The sequence below is a fragment of the Neodiprion lecontei genome, chromosome 1 (genome assembly GCF_021901455.1).
Source record: "Neodiprion lecontei isolate iyNeoLeco1 chromosome 1, iyNeoLeco1.1, whole genome shotgun sequence".
Classification (NCBI taxonomy): Eukaryota; Metazoa; Arthropoda; class Insecta; order Hymenoptera; family Diprionidae; genus Neodiprion; species Neodiprion lecontei.
The window spans coordinates 20,998,048-21,023,276 of record NC_060260.1 but is presented as its reverse complement, the minus strand read 5'-3'; the positions used below and the strand labels follow the sequence as shown (position 1 = coordinate 21,023,276).

The following is a 25,229-nucleotide window of genomic DNA, read 5'->3' as shown; positions in this document are numbered from 1 at the left end:
CGTGTCCAATTAGCCTGTTATACTTAATATACGAGTATAACCTAGGCCTAATATAACCTCATAATCTCTTCACCCCATAACCATTCGAGCCCTTCCAACTTGACGTTTGATTGAAATCCTATCTACTTGACATTTGTTATTCGTTATATATTATTTTTAAGGTTATGTGGTTATTGGAATTTTAGGTTATAGGGTAAAGAGGTTATGAGGTCAAGGGGCGAAGGGGTCGAATGATTATGGGGTTATGGGCTTCGAATGTAAAATTTATTTGGGTTATGTATAAAACCTGACATGACGGGGTGAAATGGACTTCGGATTCGGTTTTAACGACCCCAAAACTATAGAGTCAAAATGGCTTGACACCCGGGCCATAATCATTTTTTATTTTTATGTGGTTGGGAAAACTTTTTGAGATTTTGTGAAAAACCTGATGAGATAGGGTAAAATGGACTTCGAGTTTGGTTTCAGTGACCACAAAAACATTTAATAAATAGTCCGACACACAGACCAGAAAATTTTTCTTTTTGTGTGGCGATGTAATTAAGGTTCTTTATTCTGCAAGGATTATCATTTTTTGAGGTATCCACACCCCTTGACCATGGTACTTAGGGGTGAAACTCTACTCAATGCCCCCTTATCCCACGAAAAATTCCTATATCCTGTTAAATGCAATGAATTTACTAAACATCAATAACTGAATTAAATCAATAAGTCAATAAATAGTGACGGGCGCTAGTTACGCTGGGAAGTAGTCATTGACATAAATATACATACATAAACATTAGACTGTCTCAAGAAAAAACTTTAATTTCTTTTCGATCTCCCAGTTCATGAAAACATGTTTTATAACGTATTATAGAACCTCGTGAAAGGAAATCTCTTTGTAATTTTTTCATGCGCTGACGCATTGTATTTTTGTATATACCATTTAATCAACATGTCAGAAATCCAATTCTAACGGTTGGAGGGAGATAATATATTTTCTGTACAACAATTATTATATAATAGAACAATTATTATTATAAAAGGAATACAAAATTTTGATACGGCACCGCTTAAAAAAATCGCATGGCGATTTCCTTTCACGAGGTTCAATAATATCTTCAAAACTATGATTTTATGAAGTGAGAGATCAAAAAAAAAGTTTTGTCTAGGCCGTAACATATATCTTGAAGGATTCTAAGGTTCCTTTTTATTCGTGTCGCTAAATTTATAAGTAGTTAAATTTTCATATTCAATTGGAAAATATCCACAACAAATTCCAAAAACAGTAGGAAAACCTCTTTTAAAGATGGGCCTTGTGGCCCCATTCTTCATGCGGAATAAAGATAATTTCTCCGACATTTTTGGTACTTTCTTTAACTTTGCTGATGTTTTGCAATATTTAAACAATTAATTTCGACGAGAAAAACTGAGAGAGCTTTTGTCGCTATCGTTAAACAATACATAGATATTTTTTTTAGAATTTTAGAACTTCTTTTCGAAGCAAAATATTACGTTTTGGGTTAATTTCACCCCGTGTGACCGGTATGCGATTCTGCTGAGGTGTGTATTGATTAATGTTGATCGAAATGTTGTTTATTAAATAAAATGGATTTGAAGATAATTTGCCGAATGTAATGAAATATGTATAATCTGGAGATAAGTTTTTATTAAGAGTAGATATTTGAATGAGATGTGTGGTTGTTGAAAGTTGGGATACGAGTGTGTTTCAGACAAAGTATATGGGTGCAGAAAAGGTGTGAGAATTCAGAGTCAGGGGAACGGAATTAGCTTAGGGTGAGGCTGGATGAGGACAAAAGGACAGGATAGAGACTATAGCGTTAATATAAGAAATGTGGAAGATGTAGCATGCAGGAGAAATAGACGGGTAGCAGTACGCATTGGTTTAGTTAGATTACTTGATTTACCCCAACATCATCTGTACGATCGGATCAATGCAGAGCAAACTTCAGGATTGCGTCGTGACATTACTGTCATGACTAGATATCTAAGGGAGAAACAACAGAACTAATGAACAATCCGGGAATCCGTTGTATAGCTTTGAAATAGCTGACGCAATACAAAGTATATCTGTCAGTCAATATGTATATGTCGAAAGACTAATACCTAAATTTTATTAATTATGTAATGTTTTTCAATCAAATATTATTTTTCGGATTTCCGGAATGATGTTATTCTACGTGAAATAGTGTGTAGAATACGACAAAAAAGTTTCCAAATTCTTGGAGACGGAACAAATTTTTTTAATCAAAATTGTTTTATGGTAAATGGAATTCGAATTTCTCTTTCTGTAGAAAAACCGTACTTGATGTTAGAAAATGGGTGAAGTCCGAAAAAAAGTCCGAAAAAAAGAAACTATTAAGAAATGATACAATTGACGTCGTTCTGGTTTGTATCTCTTGAATTTACTTTTGGCAATCAAAGTATTTTAATTGACATTAAAATGCAATAGAACTCTTCGATCAAAATTATTTCTTTTGTAAAAAACTTAACAGATAATGACGGCTATGGCTCCGAGTTTCAAAATTTTTCAACCTTGCAAACAGTACGAGGCATACTTTTTATGGCCATAGGTATAGAATCCAATGTTTTCCGGAAATGTGTGGATTTTTCATAGTTACCAACTATACCTGTATTTTGTATAGCAGTAAAAATTCACGAAACCAGTTATGGTATCCCATGTTGTTATGGGAAAACATCTACCTGGCGGCTCGAAAAACGAGTCAAAATTGAGATTTTTTTCTCATAACCTATGAGAGCGTACATTTTCAGCGTAGAAAAAAAAGAGCCCAGAAACTATAAGCAACGAAGAAATACAAGCCAGTCCCCGGAAGGTATTTTTTGTTGTGTTCGGCGGTGGACACTTTCCAGTCTGACAATGAGCAATCTATGTCAACAATTATCGAAACGAGTTATTCAAGTCACTAGGTTTCACATGTCGTTGACCATTACCAATATTTTTAATCATTTTTTTTTACATAGTGGCGACGAATTGAAATTTAAGTACCAAAAATTACTAAAAAATTTCCAAAAAACAAGATCATCAATGACGTCTAAGTGTAGCTTCGCTTATTTTGTGTAAATTTAATAAGGATCTATATGTAGAGCGATTCTCGAGTTACCGTGTCCACCGGTTTCGAAAACAGTATTGCAAGAAAAACGCGTTCAAAGCTTTGAGTGTGGTTCTAACATTATCGTGACGGTGAAGTGTATAGTTGATTTTTAATCATTCAACCGGGTTGGCAGCTGTTGGTCTCAGAGTGAATTAAAATCTGTCTGCAATAGAAGGTAATTAATCACATCCGCACGGTAGCAGCGACTGGCTGCAACCACTCTTAATTAAAAATTACCTCAAAATGAGGGATTTATAACTTTACTTTCGGTCGTCGATTCTGTGGCTCTCTGTGGCAGTCGCAGCTTCGTGAGTGATCAATTTCCATTGTCTTAAGATCTCCAGTACTCAAACTGTCGAACCACTGAATTATAATAATATTGGAACCATAGAGACTCGAGGTAAGGAGGCCGAACGCATGTGGCGGAATCGTTGAAAAGTGGATCGTGAAAGTGATGAAAGATCCTGTAGTTCAGGATGTGTCCGCAAGCGATACCAGCGCCTGGTTACGCTGACGGAGCCCGCAGTGGTAGCGCTGCCAGGCGGGTACAATCCGCGGATCGTTCATCACTTTCACAATCCATTTTGCCAGCATTGCGTTCGGCCTCCTTACGGTCGTTGCCTACCGAGCTCGCGCGGGAACTTTGGCTTCACGCGCGACTCAAGCCAAGCGACCAAGGGGAAGAGTGGGCAGGACTTAAGTCTATGCCCCTCGCGTGCTATGGCCCCCCACTCTGCACTCCGTTGGGACCAGGCCGCTTGCACTTGAACGTTCTGAAGTTCTGACGTGCGAGGAATATAACTGGAAGCCCGTATGAGTTTGGCGTGGTTGATGATACGTTTATCCAAGGAGAGGTTGGCACGTATACATATTATTTCAAATATTTATTGCTTATGCAAATAATAATAAGTTACAGAAATCATTGAATAATCTTCGTGTTTTCAAGAGATCTATTGCATAACTCGTTGCAGTAAAGTGAAAAATATTAAGAGAGAAATTATCCGAAACAGCAGTTAGCTAATTCATGACTAAATACTAGGGATGGGCGATCTCAAGCAAAAGATCGATTCTCAGAATCGATTCGAATTGATTTTGGAAAAACCGATTCATCCAAAAAATCGGATACAAAAGATTGATCTTTAGAAGATTGATCGTTATTTTTACTTTTTAGTTGAACTGGAAACCGGTGTCTATATTGGAGATTAAAAATCGTGTCACACAAATGTAGTACTTATTCAACAGTTTTGATATTTAACAATAGTTTGCTTTGGGTCATATTTGTTTATCACAGCAATAGTTCTCATGTACATATTACACAAACCCAGCCGACTAGGTGGGAAGCTTTTTTTATTAGTTGTGGTATTAGATTTATTAAGCGCTAGAAATTGATCGATTCTTTTGTATTCTCAAACCTATATTATCCATAAAATACGGAACGCCAAAATAGACTTTCAAAACTTTTTTTAATTGAAGATTTAAGAACCTAATCCGATCCTTGCAAACTTGGAATCGATTCTAGAAAAAATCGATTAGTAAAGTATCAATACAAAAGATCTATTTTTCGACTCAAAAGTTCGATTCTTGAGTTGATCGATCTAGAATCGCGCATACCTACTAAATACATTGCCATCAATGACCCAGGTCTCACCACGTGGGAGTCGCTGCGATGAAGAGACCCACTCTATCCCGTCCCAACCTCTCAACCATGCCAGGAAAAACCAAAAGTGTTACATACATCGATAGATATTCAAGAGAAAATTAGTAAATCAAAAAAATTAAGTTATACATGCAGGAGTATATTAGAAATTGATACATAAGGCATATTGAAAAATCAGCAAAATCTATGGGACAAAACATAATCAAAAGTAGTGGCGCGTCAATAAATAAAATATATACATTCCATCGCGTGGAATACCATACTTTTCGCTTTCCGTTATAACGTTTCATTGGTATAACAAGTAATTATTATAGAAATACAACGAATCTTCAAAATAAACTGTTTTAATAAATATTATGGAATGAAAGATGCAAACATTCACCAAGCGAATATGAAAGATCATTATTCAGAAATTCATTAATTTCTGAACTTGAAAACATAATGTGAAAGCACGTTGTATCCGTGCAAAATTTCGAATGGGCTGTAACTGAAAAATGAAAATTTAACAAGCAGGATATACATGCGAGGGTTAATTTGTGAAACAAAAAATTAAAGAAATGGCCTACACACAAAGAAAACAATCCTTGAATCAAGAATTAAAATATTCTTGAATCAAGTGCTGAGTATTCTTCATTCAAGAATATGTGATATTTTTATAAAAAAAATAACATACTCTTGATCTAAGAAATAAAATATTCTTGAATCAAGAATAGTTTTCTGTGTGTGACATTATTGTGAAATAGTTATCTATAAATGAAAGGAAAAATATACAAATATGTAAAAACTTCTGTATAGTCACTCGTTAGTACTGTCGGTTGTCATTTTCTTTTTCTTACGGATGGAAACATCAGTCGTTGAGTTTTTTGATTCGACCGCAGAATTTCTAGCTTCATTTATTTGAGGAGGGTCGCGAATCGGAAGTTGTCGAGCACGTCTGGAGTGTACTATTGCTGGCAAAAGGCAGAAATGAAAAACGTCAGCTAATTTATTTTACAGTTTCAATTTCCAAAAATTGTCGTCGCGAATAATTTTGTCAAAGATCAGTCCTTTCGGCATCCAAACTACGAAATAGCACCACTTCCTTTTCGTAATGTGGAGAAGACCCGAACATAACTGATAAAGCTGAATCAGTGCTGGAGTCAAGTCTCAGGTCTCATCGAGTTGAATAATTGGCTCATTTCGAAACGTGAATGTAGCGTACCGAACGTGGCTGGCACTGAAACTTCAAGCTGCAACAATGTCTTCGATAGCACGTCATGTTTTCAATTCATTAGTGTATTGTTCATTGACCTTGGCCAGTAGATGTTTAATATCACAATCAAATAGTCAGTTAGATAGATCAGTGTGCGGTAAAAGTCATCGGTAAGTTTGTAATCGTGAGTGGACGAAAGATGGAAAATGATTTTCCGAAGAATAGATTGACAAAACACACATTGAGAAAGGGACGGTAAATAATAATTCGAAGAGATTGTTAGGAAAATACGGTGCTCTGAATTAATAAAACGTGCATGTTAGTTAGTCGGTCTGAAAATGAAAACCATCAAGTGTATGTAAGCAAACTTGATGCCATTATATTTATCTCAACCTCTCCCGCTGATAAGCCGCCAAATTTTTCCAACCCTGGCCCTTTTTCTTACTTTTCCATAACACTTTCCTTATATTAGTCATAGCGAATGACCGATGAACACTTATCAAGGGATTTTAGATGCTTTACTAATATTTACTCACGAAGAACACACCGAATAACGCTCACGGCTCGCGGTTTGAATTACGGGTTTGCACGTGTTAAATGAAGACTGCTGCTACGGCCGTTAGTTCGTACGACGGGCGGCTTAAGCCAGAGATGGCGCTAGCAAGCAAGCTCGTGCAAGTTTTCTCGCATCTCTTAAGTTCGATTTTATTGCTCTTAGTCCTGAATTAAAGGTGAAGAATTTATCTGTGTCGAGTATTTCGTAGAATTGTGAAAAAAAAAAATTCGTTCTTGTCTTATTACAACGGGAACTTTGCTCACTTTCAGTGCTGTTTTCTACGACTCTGAAAAAAAAATTTGAAATTCGGAAAAATACACGACACAGATTGCTCCTTCGCCCTCAAAATGCTTGTAATAGAAGTTCGATATCTTTATAAATGACGGAGAAAACTTGCATCGCGTGAACGTCTGCAAGCAGCAGTTCCGCCGGGAGTAGGCAACGTCCTTAACTCTAGTCTCCATGATTGGAACGCTCACTGCGGTGGTGGGGGCTCTACAGTGAGAGATAGCTGAGAGGTGCAGTGCTGTCTCTTTCTACTACCTACTGCGCATGCGTGGGACAGTCTAAGCAAAAATGTAATGTCACTGATTTACAAAAGAAAACATGTACGAAAGGGGTACTGATCTCCGGTGTACAAGCTTTTTGAATAAATGTACAGTGCAAGAAGGACAGCACTTCACCTCCGAGCTATATCTTTTTCTGGAAAGCCAATCGTATACCAAGCCGTGCGGTTAGCGTTTTAGTATTATCATATCTCAGTGGGTCGAACACGTTTCATATAAAATTTCATGACTATGTCAATTTCGTAGATATCAATGTGAAATTTGCAGGGAACATACTTAAGACATATAACTGTTAGAGAGTGTTATAAAACTCGATTTTTTTAACCCCTCCAGTAAATGCGCCCCCTTAAAACAACTTTCAGAATAAGTCTAGCTTTGTAGTCGATAAAAGTAGTGAGGTTAATTTTGTATTTGTAAAATTTACTAAAAACTATTTTCTTCCCAATATCCTTCTTTACAAAGTAAGCAATTTCAAACTCCGAAAAAATGCAGTTTCGCAAAATTGACGTGCCCTTGATAATTTTGCATTGACTGGAGACATAAATTTTTTAAATGTTTTCCTCGAATAACGTATAACTCCCTTATTTCATGTCAAGATCAGTCAGTTCTGAAAATTTATAAAATAAAAATATTGTAAATATATATTTTTTTTAGATAGTGTGTTATGTGAATTTTTTTTTTTTAAGTATTGAATTGGATTGGAATCTTATATTATTAATGTCGGCAAAACCTCCGCATCAATTGCTTGGCACTTGTAGCTAACTCAAGTTTGGGATGATCGTCTTGGCGATGCGCATTATGCGGTGTTGAATAGCATACAAGAAATGTTGCTTACAGTGCTGAAAATCTATTTGCTGATTATATTCTTAATATTAAAAAAGCTAGTCGTGGGACACTTTTTTGTACTATTCGCTAACTAATTACAGATTGACAGATATTGCTAAATGTGGCTTTGTAACATCTTACATAAAATTGGTACTAATAGTAATCTTCTGGGTAGTGTTTTATTAATTTTTGGTAGTGCTTCTGGAATATTGCGCTTCACTTTATTGTGGTTGTAGAACTCACCGCGACTTATTTGTCAGCGGAAAATTTTCAATACTTGTCACTTTTTGGATTTGTTCTTCCTGATGAGCTAGCTCTCATATAAGGTAAGTGTTTGCTTTAAAAATTACTGTGCGTACTGCAAGCCCTTTCCGGTGAAGGAACAGATCGTCGCCGCACTCATAGGCCACCATTGGGTAACTGCAAATATTTGCCCGAATAAACTAATTCGTGATGTCACTACATACGATATCCCCCAAATTTCGAAATATTTTCCATTATGAGTTTTATCTTCGTAAGTAGGTGCATAAAAGCCGTGAATCTCAAAATTTGGAAGAAATTAGAGCAGTATGATTTGAGACGTATTGCTGGTTAAGGATGATGTATTAAACATTACAAGAAAAACTTCTCTTTTCTCGCGTAGTTATTCTATTTCAGTGTCAAAAACATTGCGAATGCTGAAAAGTAATTACGCAATTGACTTTTTCAAGTCATGAAAAAATTTCAAATGTCATTTCTGACGGTTGAAAAGCACAAAAAAAATAATACTTTCTACAAAATTGATCTTACGCGACGAGAAAAACGTGTATAATTTCATTGGATAAAAAAAAGGCAAAAATGCGCATGCTGACTGGCGATGAGTATTGCGCTTTCCTACTACAGTCACTATTTTTTTATCTTCTCGGACCTGGTCTCTAATGGGCTATGTAGTAGTATTACTTGAAGGTACGCTCTGTGAATTTTTTCAGATTTGTTAATTAACTTGTTGCGCATTGGTTTTTCTGTTTAAGCTCATAAATCATGGACGATTGAAGTCAGACAAAAAGAAATTAAACATAAAAAAGTTACGTTTTATGATGAACTATTTAATTCAATATACTCGTATGTTATATCTTTGATGGCATCAAAAGGACTATTTTCAGCGGTAATAAATGTAATTTTTTTTTCATTCAGTGCGACATCTTAAATTTCGCTGTAAATTTTATAGGGTATTTGGTAGTAGATTGAGAACGTTTAAAAGATTGGCACCGTGTCACTCGACATTCATGCCGAGTAGAAAATACATTTTACCGAGAAAGCTGAATTAAGGTACATCTGAGTTCCTCTTTTCCATGAACTATTAAGAGTCGGAAAATATCTATTCAGAAAGGTATTTTAACGAGCTTTTAGTTTATTCTTATTTCTGAAAAGCGATCCAATAATAATTATAGGGGAAGGGGGAGGGGGGGGGGGGGGCAAAACGGGGTACTTAAGGAAATACTAAAATTTTGTGAACGTAAACATATTAAATTTTCTTTTTTTTAGTTGCAAACAACGTAAATAATGTCAATTTTCAATTTCCAGTGAGAAAAAAAATTAATTTTTGCGGGCAAAATGGGGTACCCCTAAAAAAAGTAATTTTTTTTTTTTCAAGTAAATAAAATATGTGTAATAATTACTTTTTAAATTAACGTTAGTAATAAAATTTACTCTCAACATAATTTAAAAAAAGTTTTTTCTTGTTATTTCCATTTCTTTTATTTGTATTTTTTCGCAAAAATTATATACAAATGTTTTTCTTTTTGCTTTTAATAGTGTAAAATGATGCTAGAAGACATTTTTGACCACTTACGAAGTTTTCGAAAAAAAAAATGTTTACGAAATTTTTGGGGTACCCCATTTTGCTCACCTACCCCGTTTTGCCCCCCCCCCCCTTCCCCTAATTATTTTTTTTTCTAATTTCTCCTGTTTATTTTCTGAAGTTATGAAATATCCATCTTCTAATAGGTCTTCTCATGTGCAGACCATGATCTGAAGGATTTCGTCCAGCGTGATCTAAAAGAATATACCTAAAAGAATATATAATCTATTGCCGAGCGGTTAGAAATAGATTACTTTGGGCTTCGCTTCTATAAAGTGTAAACACACCTGCTGTTATGAAAGTACAGTATTCTGGGTGACAGGATCTCAGTTGTACGGACAAGACGAATCGATAGAACTCCAATTGTGCACAATGGTTTATATTTTGTTTAATGAAATAAATCAAGTAAACTATTGTAAATGACAAACAGAGATTTAGGACGACTAGGGTAATAAATTAAACTATTACAAATGACAAAAAGATTCAGGACAACTAATTGTAAGTATCACGTTACGGTTTAGAAAAGGTGAGTCGAGGCGTAGGCCACCTTGGGTAGCGCGAGGGTGACTCTTAGGACACACCACGGATTCGCCGAGCCGTTCCGTTAAGAAATCCTGAGTTTCCATGTAGCCTTTATGCGTGATGGAAGGTCCTTTCCAGTGGCCAGTTCGATCGGTGGGGTGCACCACTCTCTTATCTCCAGGCTGTGATCTCGTTGATCTCACACTCCTCAATTTTGACTAACTCGAAGGTGTCGATGGGTGACAAAATTACGGCTCGGTTTCGTGGGTGGTGGGGCGTTATTCTACAGAGTACTTATTGTGCCACTTTGTCGGTGGTTATGCACTCCCTGACTCATCCAGTTGTGTACGGGGAAGAGACCCTCGCAGGAAAGCGCTAGGCAAGCAGCTTGACGTTTAGCGCGTGTCGCGTGTTTGAAAGGGGTCGTTCGTAACAGTCTCAAAAATTTTGTTATATTTTATAAGATTTTTTTGAATTTTTACATATTTCAGAGAGTGTTTTTTTTTTTAAGTTTTTCAATCATACTTCCGATACGCTGGACGAAAAATTCTAAAAAACAATTGCGATTGCGTTTTTTGTCGTTTACCTGCCTACAAAATATTATAAAGCCAATCTGATACATCGACCCAGAATCTTGATCGTGATGTCATGGAATGCACTGTATACAAAATACAATTAGCTATACTGATTTTCCTATAATCAGTCTTCACGGCGAGCCATTTTATGCAAATTCAATGGAAGTGAAACATCAATCAATAACAAGAACAAATCTCTCATTGAGCCATTGAATATTTCTCTAGCTTCGGTCAAAAAAGTCGATGAAAGCAATACACTTACCTGTTAAAATCAACGGTACTTAAAATCTTTAAGAAAAATTATGGGTCGATTCAATTATCAAAGAACTGGTGTTCTAGCCTTGCTTTTGTGGTAAAGATTACCACGGTAGTAAATTACCATGACATTACTGATGATGTATCGAAGGATACAGCACCCCTCCAAATTGACCACACGTACGATCAAACACTTTTATCGTATCGTTGAACGATTGAGTTGCATAGCTTTTGATTGAAGATTATCACCATTCCGCTCGTCGCGTACTCTGGTGGCCGCCTATTCAACTGTATTCCTTGGCCGCACATTAATGCAACAAATGACAGTTTATATTGGAGAAGCTGGTCCTCCATATACCGGGACAATATCTTGAAACATGAAAATCAACTGCGTATGCGCGAGTTTTATCGGCTGTTCATACAGGCTGGCCACATCGAGTTTCAGCTGACAAACTCCGTTTCTGGCAGCGATGTAGTTGATACGAATTTTTGAGGTTAGAATCTTAAATAATTGAGGTAGTGACTCGGAAAGGTTTGAGAAGCATTTGTTATTGGGTCGGAAAGTTGATTCTTCAAATAACGGTCGGAATTTAATGCTTATACTTTTTGAAAATTCGTTTCTTTGATTGAAATAAGAAATCTGTTTAAATGTTGGGCGTTTGGAAGAAACGAAGTAGGTAGGTGGGATCAGTTTTTTCATTCATTTTTATGATTTCATACATTAAAAATATCAATGAAATTTTTTTCTATTAACAGAAAATTAGCCACAGTAATTGCATATCTGCTATTCTTTGATATCTGCTCCTCCATCCAATTCATTACACCTACAGAGATCATTGCCACTTTTGTTGATTGGCGAAAGAAGTAGTAAGTTTCAGAGTTTCTGTCGATTTTAAATCACGTGAAACGTATCTTCTAACTAACTCTTGCTCTCTCATAATTTTAGGAGGTAACATTCAATTTTATGACTTTTGAAAATGAAAGACATCAAACCCATCTTTTAAGAAATTGGAATACTTTACTATCTGGAACAAAACCGTGAATCTCTTCGGCATTTAGTTCAACCAAATTTACTAATAGTTTATACTCAATGTATTCATTCCGATCAATAAATTATTGATACTAATATTGAATATTTTCCAATGATTACCAGAGTTCATCTTACAAATTTCCGTCAATATCCGATTCAATAAGTAAAGGGGACCCAATACTAAAATTGAATATTCAGTAATATTTGATTTATTAACCCTTAAATGATACACGTCTTAGGTATGACTAATTGGATATTGACTAATCGGATTCAAGATTGTGTCCCTTGTTCCTTTAAAACAAATGAATATCTAATTTTCAACAAAGTCATGAAAATATGTTCTGAAATAATCTTCTAATTGCTGTTATTTAGGACCAATAGACTCAATTCAATCCGATATCTACTTCACAGGGCTCCCAACATCACCTTGTAACATGGATATTCAAAAAGAATCCCTGTGTCGCAGGAACCATTATAAAATTCTTGATTTCCACCTCGTGCCACTGGATAACTTCTGTGTTCCAGGTTCCATTTCCAACATCCGGATGACATTTTTTCTATTTTAGACAGTGCTAACATGAAATGCAGAAATAATTGCAATAAATAGATTCTTAAACTTTCAGTCTCAACGTAGGATCCCTTTAAGAGCGCGAAATTGAATCTGGTTTTAAGTTTTCGCTAAGATGCAGGATAACTCCGTGATCTAGATTCATAATAAAAAGTTAGCGAGCAAGTGAATGCTATTATAGACCAAGTGATTATTTGCAAGGCAACGTGTACTGGTAAGCAAATGCATTCTTTAGAGTTTGCTGGGGTTGGATGAGGCTGAAGCACGTATTATGGCTGCAACTATAAACTACTCAGCTGACACCGTTAACTGAGACCGACTGTAAAGACATTTCAAACAGAAGTTATTTAACATTTACAGATTTAGATCAGTTCATTTTGCCTAGCAAAATTTATCTCTACTATCTAATACAAGACTTGAAACACTATTCATTTGAATTAAATGCCAAAGAGAGTAAAAGCAAGCTTCAAAATAAAATATCAAAATTAAATGGTAAAAAATTTGAAAAACAAATACTGGCTAATAATACTGTTTGGATTACAATACTATACGGAGTGATTCCTCGGTAGAATGAATTAGCAGTAACGGTTAAATAACAAATTTATTGCCGTTGGCTCGATAAAAGTACAATGATCGAATATTCAGACCACGTGATCTGTATTGTATCGCGCTCTTCAACTTTGCCTCAACCGATGCTAATAAGACAGTGATAGCCTGAACAAATTCACTCGGGCACCTGTTGTCTGACGCAACAACCAGGTTCGATGGTTGAAATGGTAACACCTATCGAGAAGCCAGGGTCTTTGCCACCAAAACGTTTTGAGCATCAGGTGAGGCATGATTTTCCTCTTGTCAACTAAAGTTGAAACTTCAAGCCTGCTAAGAGAAACGAATTTTATCATTGAATACTTGTGAAAATATTGTAATACTCAAAGATCACAGAATTACAAATTTACTTACATACTTCAATGCCTGACAACTTTAGTCTCGCTTTGAGAATGGATTGTTTCCTACCTGAAAATATTTCCTACCTATCAACTGTTCAACGGAGTTCACGAGGGTCTTAGAGAGTATTGCGTCAGGTACGTCTGTTGTGAATTGCTACTTTTTGTACTCCTAAGCTTCGTATTTAAGATGAATAATTTTTTGATTCTTTGTTACTGAGTTTATTTGTTTATTTCATGTTCATCGAAACTGATTACTGACTTTCAGAGCACTGCACTGTAAAAAATCTACTCCTGACTTACCTTCTACTGGGTTTCAACAATCCATTTATTTTTAATTTTACGTAAACAAAGAATCTTTTTACGATAAACATTGTTCTTACTTACCTGCCTTAGTTTGTGCAGACTCCCACTAGTTAATGACGTTCCACGTTTAACTTCAGATTTTTTCTTTTAATAAATAACTAACCCAATTTCTGTAGCATTTGATGTTTGTTTTTCCATTAATTCCTTTATTGCGTCGATCAAATATCTTCTAATATCGACTACGGTATTGCTTAACGATACTATTAATATAACAACCTCTAACCGCTACTTTATGCGCGAGAGATTCACAGCTCTCGTCACATTTTGTATACGTTGGCCGCCTGCTTCGTAGACAAAAATATCGGTGCGGGAAGATTTCGCCGACAGATGAGATTGAACTATTTGGCGCATAGGCAGTTGATTTTCAAATTTCAAGATATTATCCTGGTATATTGCTCCGTGATGGGTCATCGCCTACCTGTACCAGTCACTTGCGAACCTTTATCTGGCTACCGTTAACAGGCCAATTTTTAATGTTTCATTATCAGACCAAATAAAAAAAAATATATATTTTATCGTCGAGTGCAGGAATTCTTATTTTGTTCGAAATTGCGGGTAAGATGAGGACCATAGGAAAATGATTGAAATGGCTATTCATCTGAAGTCGGAATGAAATTATTTATTGCACAAATCAAAGTTACACATGACCTCAAGTAAAAGTTACAGGAATGTTATTTATTATTGATCGCAATAATCAAGAACATAGTCTGTGCTATCGTCGTCAACTCTAGAACAATCTTGGGACCAGGACCGCCGGTTCAACTTCTTTTTGTACGTACTAGGTATCTGAAATCAATGGATAATCCATCCCGGCTTTGTTTGTTCATAGCATTGATAGCGCAAAAATATACGCGTGCGGATATCCTCATTTTACTCTACTCTTAAGCTCTCCATCTTGCTAGATTGTGCAGATTGTAAACAAATATGGCTTCACCATGCTACGGTGAAGTGAACAACCGGACCCAAGTGTTAATACGTAGCTTACAGTCTAAACTATTAGGGAAAAAGATACGTACTGTGTAAACTGTGTCTTCTTCATAATGCAGGCTCTCGCTGTACCCTGAATCCTTACATGGAGGGCTAACAAATACCAATAACGGCTTTCCTTGTACGTGTGTGGGGCATGTGTTTTCATTAGGGGTGTGCGGTATTTCGGTATACCGAATTTTTTTCGGTATCTCCTTCCTCGAAATCTATCGGTATGGGAATCGGCTGTCAATACTGATACGGAAATATCATAAAATCGGTCAATACCGAAATGCCGAAAAACCGGTATATACTGAATATCGAGAATCGGTAGACAGTTAAGGGGGCTTTCCAGTGTGACAGCCCGAAAAATCGCTGTTTTTCGCGATTTTTTTTTTTAAAGAAAAAATAATCTAATCGGTCTGGTTTTTTTTTTGTATATTAATTGGGTATTGAAGAATACAAAACAATTTTTTAAAGATCGATTTATTTATTAATTAGTATCTATAAAAATGATGAAACAATTGTTGCAGAAAATGCACTTGGATGTGGTGGCCACATTGGGGGTCACAATTTTGATCTGAGACAAAAAACACAAAAAGATTATTGATCGGTATATAATTGGCTTTCGTGCTATGGAAGCTTTTTTCTTTTTTTTTTTTTTTGCAAAAATGGCGCCGGTTTGAACAAAAAGTATCGATTTTAGCATTTTTTTTTGGCAGTTTTTTTTACAAAAAAATAGGAAGATGTCAAAAAAAAAAAAAAAGCTTCCATAGCACGATAAACAATGACGTTAAGAATATTGTGTAAAAAATTCAACTCGATAGCTTTAAAACTCTGCCCTCCAAGTTGGCCACCGTTTTGAAAAATGCTGTTTCGAGAAAAACGCGTTCAAAGTTTCAAGTGAGGAAATTTTAGGTAAATCGTTTACTTACGGTCAATCAGCGATGCCAGGTCCATACAATATCCCTTCTGCTTCTTCGAAAAGATCGTGCTCAATGGATTGTTCAATCCGACGAGCTGTCCTCGCCTCTTTGCTATCCAGGGACGCCCGGCGGTTTGCTTGGGTGATGCGCGCATTCTTGTATTTAGCGGCGAAATCTGCGGCGCTCGGCCCTATCGTGCATCCCATCGTCTCCAAAATTTTTAAAATTGGGTCGTAACCTTCATTGAAGGTGCACACAGCACACTGCGTAGCGATTTCTACTATCTGCTTGCCGCAGAATACGTGCTTTGGGGCTAGTTGCCATACACAGTGATTGAAGCTCTCGTTATTGTTTTGAGTGTTTGCGCCCGTACACCGCTTTTTTTTTGAAAATCGAGTGCGACAAAAAAATCAGTCGCGCGACTAATTTACGGCTAATTAACGGCAAATTATGCAATAGTCCGAATTCACATTTTCGACAATTGGCGAACCAAGTTCATGTACGTGCAGGTAGTAACGAGACAATAGAAATGACGGTCGCACGGGCAGACGGCCGACGCGGCAGCTGTAGCGCTCCGTTACCTTCTTCCAAGAAATGCTGTACAGTAACCGAAATAATCTGAATTTCGGCATGAAAATTTCAGGGAATATTCGGAAGAGTGTATACTATTCGATAAAGCAAAAAAAAAAAAATCGATTTTTTGAAAATTTCACACTGGAAAGCTCCCTTAATATTGAGCTGATATTCGCTGGATATGAATACCGAATACCGTAAGTCACAATAAAGCTCCAATACATACTGGAAGGTGAGAAAGCAAAGCAGAGAGTGTAATATTAATTGTGCTGCTGTCTGACGCCTGCCAGTTTTACTGGCGTCCTATTACGTAAAGGATGCAAGTTTTGACAGGATAGATTTGTGCATACTTGCGAGTAGTTCTGTCCTATTTTTCACAAGGGTATTTGACACACAGTAGTTAGCGGCCGGTGCTCGCCAAGCACACATCATAATTCTTACGATTAGTACGTTTCGCTCATTTGTGTTCAAGTGAAATAGTCATGTGTGGCCTTGGTGAGTCTGGTGAACCACCCAAGCAAAAGCGTAGTCTAGTGTGGAAATATTTTAAACATAAAAAGAGCATCGCTGTTTGTAAACTTTGTACCAAAGCGATCACTCTTAAATATGGAAACACCACGAACTTGACGACTCACCTCTCGCACAAGCATTGTAAAGAATATTACGAATTGCAGAACGAAAAGCGTGGAATGGAACGAAATATATCTTCAAGGTAAGAAACCTATTTTTAGTTCATTGTTCAAACTACTCGCTAGTCGCTAATGACTGAAAACATGTTTGCTAGAAATAAAATTAATACTACGAAATTTTACTTTTTCTTACGAATCACTATCGTTGTACCTAAAATATAGGTATATGCTTTATGTTTGTAGTTCAGTGACCGATGGATCTGTCGCAGACGAAACCGATCCTCGGTCAGACCAAACATAGCCCTCAACTAGTACGGCAACGTTGCTGGCGAACGAGGGCTTCAAGCAAATGATACGAGAAGTGCAACTAAATTACATCTTGCCAAGTCAAAAAACTTTTGCTGAGAGTAGAGTACCTCGTTTGTATGGTGACAGACGCGCAAAAGCTGCATTCATTCTGAAAGAAAAATATTATGTAACGTTGACGACCGATTGCTGGACATCAACAGTCATAGATCCATATATAACTGTTACAATACATTTTATCAACACCAATACTTGGGAAATATCGCGACTATGTCTGGCGTGCCGTAACTTGGGTGCAGATCACACAGCCAAAGTTTTGCGCGATGCGCTGTTAGATATAGTCAACGAATGGAATATGGACGTGAATAAGATAAGTGGATGCACAACGGACAATGCGTCCAACATCTTGAAATGTATGCATCTGTTGAAATGGAACCATATCAGTTGTTTCGGGCATACCCTCAATATGGGTATCGACAAAGTATTCAAGTCGGACCACATCAAAGACGCGATAAAAAAAAGCACGTTTAATGCAAAATTCTATATCACACAGCTGGCAGCTCGAAAGGAATCTTCGCGATATTCAAAAATGTTTAAACCTTCCAGAACGCAACATTCCTTCCATTTGCGAGAATCGTTGGTGGTCTATTTTGCGTATGTTGAAAGTAATCGTTGGTCAGCACATGGCTGTAGTGACACTTTTCACTGAAACTGAGAAGAGCAAGTCCCGAAACTATTCATTAACAGCAAACGAAGTACATTTATTAACGCGTGTGATTGACGTCGTAGAGCATGTTGAGGGTTGTGTGAGCATTTATGTGGTGAAACGTTTGTCACATCCTCTACAATCTGGCCAGTATTTTCGAAACTCAAAGACATCTTGAACGAGGGGTGTCTTTCAACAACTGAGGAAGTAGACCTAGACACTGACGCGGATAATAATGATAATGACGAGGCTAATCTTCTTAACGATATAAAGTCAATAATTCTGGCTCCCTTGCACGAACGATACTAAAAACCGGAAGCTCAAAATTTGTTACAAAAAGCCACCTTTTTGAATCCACGTTTCAAACTAGAGAATACGACGCGGCGGGAGTTTGTGATCGACATGATAAAATCTGAAGCCTGCGTTATCACAACAGCCCGTGATGATTCTTTGATAGCTCAAGTAGAGAACAGTGTACCGCTAGCAAGGGCTAAGCTAACTGGATTAGCTGCTATATTGAAACCAAAATCACGGTTACCCGAAGAAGTCCCAACCAAAGAACGAAACTATTCATTAACAGCGAATGATTACTGACGAGGTAGAGGCATACATAAAAGTTTCGCCTAGTACTGTAAATGAAAATCCCTTTTTGTGGTGGCGATCACATGCTTCAGATTTTCCGATTCTCAGTTTGCTTATTAGAAAGTATCTGTGCATTCCTGGAAGTAGTGTACCATCTGAAAGAGTTTTCAGTTGCTCAGGCAACGTAGTCACTGATACCCGATCGTGTTTAACACCTGAGCATGTAGACCAACTTGTTTTCCTTGCGGTGAACAAACATGTCATATCAATGTATACATAAGACATAAGACTCTAAAACATAAGACTGTAAATCATAAGATTGTAAGACGTAATAATAGTCTAAATTAGTTGTGACAATAAAGATAATTCAGCATTTTTTTTGCATGAATTTGATTTATTAAATACCCCGGTGGTTTAATGTCCAGTTGATAAGACCCTCTGTTTATTTCGTTAGTGAGTACTTATATTACCAGTATTTGGTACAGTTCAATACAGATTTTTCCTAGTCTTTTTCAGACGATATTTGTAGATTAAAGTCTACCGAAATTTCGATACTCCGGTATTTAGGGAAATTTCGATATTTCGGTTAACCGAAACTACCGAATACGAAAACCGTAGCGAAAATCGGTATCTAATTTCCAATATCGCGCACTCCTAGTCTTCATCGATCAGAGCTGCACACGAACCATTCGACTTCCAGAACAAGTTGGTAGGGACGCCCGATAGATAGCACTACTCTTAGTATGAACTATAATAATACTGGTACGGGGATTGATTCTTGGATATGAAGGTCGTGATAATGAAGTACAAAAACTTGTTGACGTTTCGGCCAAAGGTGAGGGCCCTCCTCAAGATGAAATAATATAATTGTATCTGTTGAATCAATACACGAAATAGGATTACAAAATTGAAACAATGCAAACAAAACAAATGCATTACAAACATATATATATTAGGCTGATTAAAAAAAAACGGCTAATTTTTTTTTTCAAAATCCTCACATAAAAACTTTCGAGAAGGTGTGAAAAGACGCCTGTAAAAAGCAGAGCCCTTAATATTATTATTAAGAGGTCGCGCATCGGGAATTTCTATTTCCCGTTCAAATAACACAGGAATAAATTTTTTAAAATTTTGCAATTTCGTATTTTTGTAACGGCTCATTGAATTAGCGGACCAAAGCATATTTTTGTAAGAAATTTGACGCTTTACAAAAAAAGTCCTTACAAAGTTTTCGATAGTCACACTCCTTCAAAAGTTATTCGAGGTCAAAGTTGAACTTACAAAAAAATTCAATGTTTTTTTTTTTCGATGATACTATGAATCTTTTCTCATTATTTTGTTATAAGACTTTACGTCGATCACAGTATATGTGTTCCCGATACAGGGAAGTGCAATACGGTGCCCTCACGGAAAAAAAAAACCAAATTGGGTGTAAATTCGTACCCCTAACTTTTGCCTTATGGGAAATTAGCATTATCTATGAGTTGGGGGTACGAATTTACACTCAAGTGGGATTTTTTTCCGTGAGGGTGGCTCTTAATAAAACAATCAATTATAGCCAAATTCAGTACTGAAGCAGAACATCCATCCCTTTCGGATGCAGTAGATGAAACCTTATGGCACAGAAAAATATCAAGGAACTCGAACTTGAAGACGAAGGGCCAACAATGATTATGTGCGACAACAGAAGTACAATTGAATTTTCCGATAATGCAAGGTTTAGTCACAACCTAAAACACGTCAATGTCCGATACCACTCAATCAAAGAAAAAATCGATAAACGAGAAATTAAACTGAACCCAGTATAAACCAATGAAATGATCGCTGACATGCTCACTAAAGCCGTGGGCCCAAGAAAAATACAACAATTTACAGAAAACACAGGATTATCGGATAAATTTCTCAAATAATAAATATGAATTTAACCCTGTGATCAGTATGTGAAATATAAAAAGGCTAATTTCAGTTGTGACAGTGTCTTTACGATCTTGGTTTCTCTACGAAACACGTTTTATACATAAAAAATGTAAGACTACAATGAACTATTCTTTATGTAATGTAACCATTCAACATGTTCACATTAAGGGAGTGTGTTACTGATAAGTATGCGTGATGAGTAACATGTGTCTGTATGCAAGAATCTGCTTAACAACAAGTTAGCCCTGAGCTAAATCTCGTATTGTTAACACGCACTGTACTTGTCCCCTGCTCCAAAATAAAATATTATTCCTCTATCACGGTATTACTATAAATAGAATATATAAGAAATCGTGGAATAAATTACAAGAGCACAAAACATCAGATTTACTAGATCATAAATCACATATCAATCATAAAGTTGACTAAGATTTGATTTCTTACGTGGATTGCTTTTATTTTATGTTTATTTTCTGACACAACACGACATTGAGTAATTTCATCGTCCAATCCCGTTAGATCCGACCAATGAAATTATTCAGTGTCGATTTGTGTCAGAAAATTGATGTAAGAGGAAAAGGCCCATATTTTATCGAATTTAGAAGATGAAACATATAATAAATTACACGCTGCATTCTTCCATAACATTTTATGATTTATCACATAAATATTTTCGGTAGGTTTGTCTTATACTGCGTTCACACTTGTCAGAAATCACCAACTTTGCGCACTTCAGTAGGGGTGTACGGGTACTGAAATCCTTCGGGTCGGGTCGGGTAAAATGGATTACTTTCGTGTCGGGTACCCGAAAATATTGGAGTACCCAAAAATCTCGAGTGGCCCGAAAATTCCGGGTTACCCGAAAAACTCGTATTACTAAAATTCCCGAGTTCCTCAAAAATGTTATGTTTGCCTAAAATTGCTGAGTTTTCGAAAATTTTGTTCGCGACTATTTTCGCTTCTCCAAAAATACCGGGATTTCTAAAGTAAACAGATTTTCGAAAATTTCGGACTAGCCGAAGTTTTCGAATTACCCGAAGTTTTTGGACTACCCGAAGTTTTCGGATTACCCGAAGTTTTCAGATTACCCGATGTATCGGATTACTCGAAGTTTTCGGATTACCTGAAGTTTTCGGACTACCCGAAGATTTCGGGTTTGCCAAAAAACCCGACCCGAATCCGAGTTCAAGTACCCGAAATTTCGGGTACCCGCACAGCCCTACGCACTTGTAACACAATATACTATTTATCAATTCTTAGGCTATAACATATTACTGTTTGTTCCATTATCTTTATTTTGGTTAGTTGCGAACTTCGAAATTGAACCTCATTTTGCCGCCACCAGCTGGTTGCCACAACTTGCAATTCATACGAGCAATAACAACGTTGCAGTGGCACATATTTGTCTTTCTTTTTTCGAGTGTCAGCCATTTGTTATTTTTTGTATGGGACAATAAAAATTAATATTTTGTCTTTTACTTCTAGTATCTAGCAATATTTTTAGTTTTAGTATCAGTTTGAAAACATGCACAAAACCTCCTGAAACTTCACAGCTCTTTTTCTTGCAAGCAATCTTCGATAACGATGACTACGATTTCATTGGAACAGTTGGTGCAATCAGCTTGCAATAAATATACGGCTCTCATATGATTATGGAATAATTTTCTATGGAACGAATTTTCAATGCGTCCTTCCGTTCGGAATATACTAACGAAGACAATTTTGCAAATTTTGACTTTTACTACCCTCCAAACCACAAAATTTTGGAAATTGTTAACGTTTTATAACTCTTTTGCGTTAGAACCCCTTTAAAAAATTAACATTGGCTATGTGCGATGGACATTATCAAAGCATGTACATATAGTATACTGGTGGATCATTTTAATCTATTATGGGAAATATCTCCGACTTATGGTTGGATACAGAAAAATGTTTCAGATAAAAGTTGTTGAGGTCAAAGGGGGTCAACTTTTGGTACAAACAACTTTGACCTTGAATTTGTTTTTGAAAGTCATTTCAAGGTCAAGATAATTTTTTTAAATAAGAAGACCTACTTTTGACTCCGGATTTGAAAAGTGCAGAAAATTTTACGAACAAGGTCATGGAAGGTCATATGACGGTCAAATTTACGAAAATTGTTAAATAATGTGTGTTAGCTCGGAATAACGGTTAGAAACACAAAATGTTTTTAAAAAAAGTTGTCAAGGGTGGAGAGTTTCACATTCTGGTTGCAATAACCTTGACCTTGAATTTGTGTGAAATAATTTGGATCTCAAGGTTATGTCACGGTCAAAGTGATTTTTCAAGCGAGAACCCCTGCTTTTGATCTCCGATTTGGTAAAAATAAGAGAATGCATGTTGGAAATGCTAATCAAGGTCATAGAGTGCTTTATTACAGTGAGTTCCCCTTGCCTCTCACTGGGGTGTTTGTTTAACGTGAATCCCCTTGCCTCTCACTGGGGCGCTTGAGATCCAAAATCAAGGTCAAGGTTATTGCAACCAGAATGTGAAACTCTCCACCCTTGACAACTTTTTTTAAAAACATTTTGATGTTTCCAACCGTTATGCCTAGCTAACACACATTATTTAACAATTTTCGTAAATTTAACCTTCATAAGACCCCCCGTGACCTTGAAATGACCTTCAAAAACAAGTTCAAAGTAAAAGTTGTCACCAAAAGTTGACCCCCTTTGACCTCAACAACTTTTGTCTCAAACATTTTTCTGTATCCAACCATGAATCTGAGATATTTCCCATAATAGATTAAAATGGTCCACCCAGTATATAGGTCTCCCAATCTGAGTAGGACTAACAAAATCGAATCCGCACATATTGTTATCAACGGTTAATGTTTCGTTAGGGCCGCATGCACTTTTTAGTGTAATCAGAATTAGAGTAAACAGATTATATAAATCCTTTTTTCCAGGTGTAGACTTAACTGCTGCCTAGTACAAGGAGTGAAGAAACGTGGAGTCGTCAGGGACTATTCTTCATACTTGTGGATGTATTTATTTATTTGATACATGATGTTGGGCTACCAATGCATATACGTAATAACATCCCAGGTGAAAATCGGATAGCAAACTTTAAATAAGGTTGAATGTCCACTTATTTAGTCAATATTATAACTTGAAGACGTATTTAATCCCTATCCTCAAAAATATATGTGTAACTGACATCCCTATTTCAATGTCTGCATTTACTAGAACTGTGTTCATACTGATTTTAAGGTTACTTCATTTAATGGTACTTACTTTTATCGTATTTGAATGACTTATTCTAATGCGCAATGAGTTTTTTTTATTTAGACAACGTGTTGGAATGGCAAAAATTGTCATTTTAATTTAAGCTCATTGGCGCCAACTGGATGTATAACGTCATGTCGTACCGCCACACCGGTTCATTATGTTTTTTTTTCTTCTGTATCCATTCTGTTCTCTGTACACGCCAAAAATAAACGGCATCGTGTCAAACATTTATCCCCTTATTTTACCTTGTTTATACCCGAACCACCCACATCCAACAGGTTATGGGCCCCGAGAAACAAAAACAATTAGGAACGCAAGAACAGTAAAAGTGAAATTAGTGGATTCCATTTAGAGTAAGAATCAAATAGAAGTGAGGTTCAGCGAACACATGTTCTTCGAGCACTCTTCGAGCCATGGATTAGCAATCCAGCAATTCAAGGAGTTCAATCTTCTTGATCAAGAAATTATCTCAACCAGCGGACTACAAAGAGTGGAAATTCGCCATTCGCATGTTATTATATCACGAAAAGCTTTGGAAATATGCGAGTGGAGACATTAAGGCCGACGACGACAGCTACAATACAGAAAAGAATCGACAAGCCCTCTCCACAACATGTTTATCAGTCGATCCGAAACTATTCGGTGATTTGAAAACAGCAAGCACAGCGAAAGCAGCGTGGGACAGCTGGGGAAAAACATTAGAACAAGATACGGCTGAAAAATTAGGTATGTTACAACAATTAATATCCACGTGACTGGCGGACTGCGAAGATATGAACGAATACGTTGATAAGATGATAAGTATGTGTCTAGAGATAGCGAGAGTTTAATAGTTTTAATCCTAGAAGGTTAGCGAAACGGAAATGGGGTTTGAGAATTCGTGGAGATCGAAATAAAGAGAAATATTCACTTTGTCGGGTTCACTTCATTCCGCGCTTAGAGCAGTACTGAGGGTTACAGCTGATGCGAGAATATCGCGAAGAAGAGAACATAAGAAAAGTAAACATAGAGACGATAGAAGCAGAGAATACAAAGAGCGAGACAGATGTTGCAACACGTGTGAGAACGAGACTTTAAATTTCAGAACATGTGAGAGATACATTGCAGATACATACCTATATCGCGACATACTCGTACATGAGGCATTTACCGAAACATTCTGCTCGCCTTGTCAACGCACAGTAGTTCACAAAGACAAAGCTGCATCGGATTTGCAAGAAATTTTGTTAAATTTATACAGAGGATAGAAATTCATACAGATAACGGTAAGACCTTGACGATAGGTCTGGTGAGCGTGTCACGTGCGGAGCGGTCTCGCACGCGACTGACTTCACCCTCTAAGTTATACGCAGAGGTTTATATTT

The 25,229-nt window shown here is 36.7% G+C and overlaps 1 protein-coding gene and 1 long non-coding RNA gene across 7 annotated transcripts in view; one reads left to right on the top strand and one right to left on the bottom strand.

Moving 5' to 3' along the window:
* The window catches only part of LOC107223144 (SET and MYND domain-containing protein 4-like), a 75,518-nt gene extending 51,422 nt beyond the window's left edge, over positions 1-24,096 (top strand). For all 6 annotated transcript variants that reach the window (XM_046731717.1, XM_046731708.1, XM_046731727.1 and 3 more), the window contains exon 7: positions 23,544-24,096. In XM_046731717.1, coding sequence (XP_046587673.1) covers positions 23,544-23,566 — 23 coding nt within the window. In that variant the 3' untranslated portion in view covers positions 23,567-24,096. The remainder of the gene's footprint in view (positions 1-23,543) is intronic.
* On the bottom strand, positions 13,321-14,235 carry LOC124292956. The gene is made up of 3 exons (XR_006902913.1): positions 14,034-14,235; positions 13,663-13,716; positions 13,321-13,578 (listed from the first exon to the last, which is right to left on the bottom strand). It is a non-coding gene; the product is annotated as an uncharacterized LOC124292956 (long non-coding RNA).
* Positions 24,097-25,229: the final 1,133 nt, after the last annotated feature.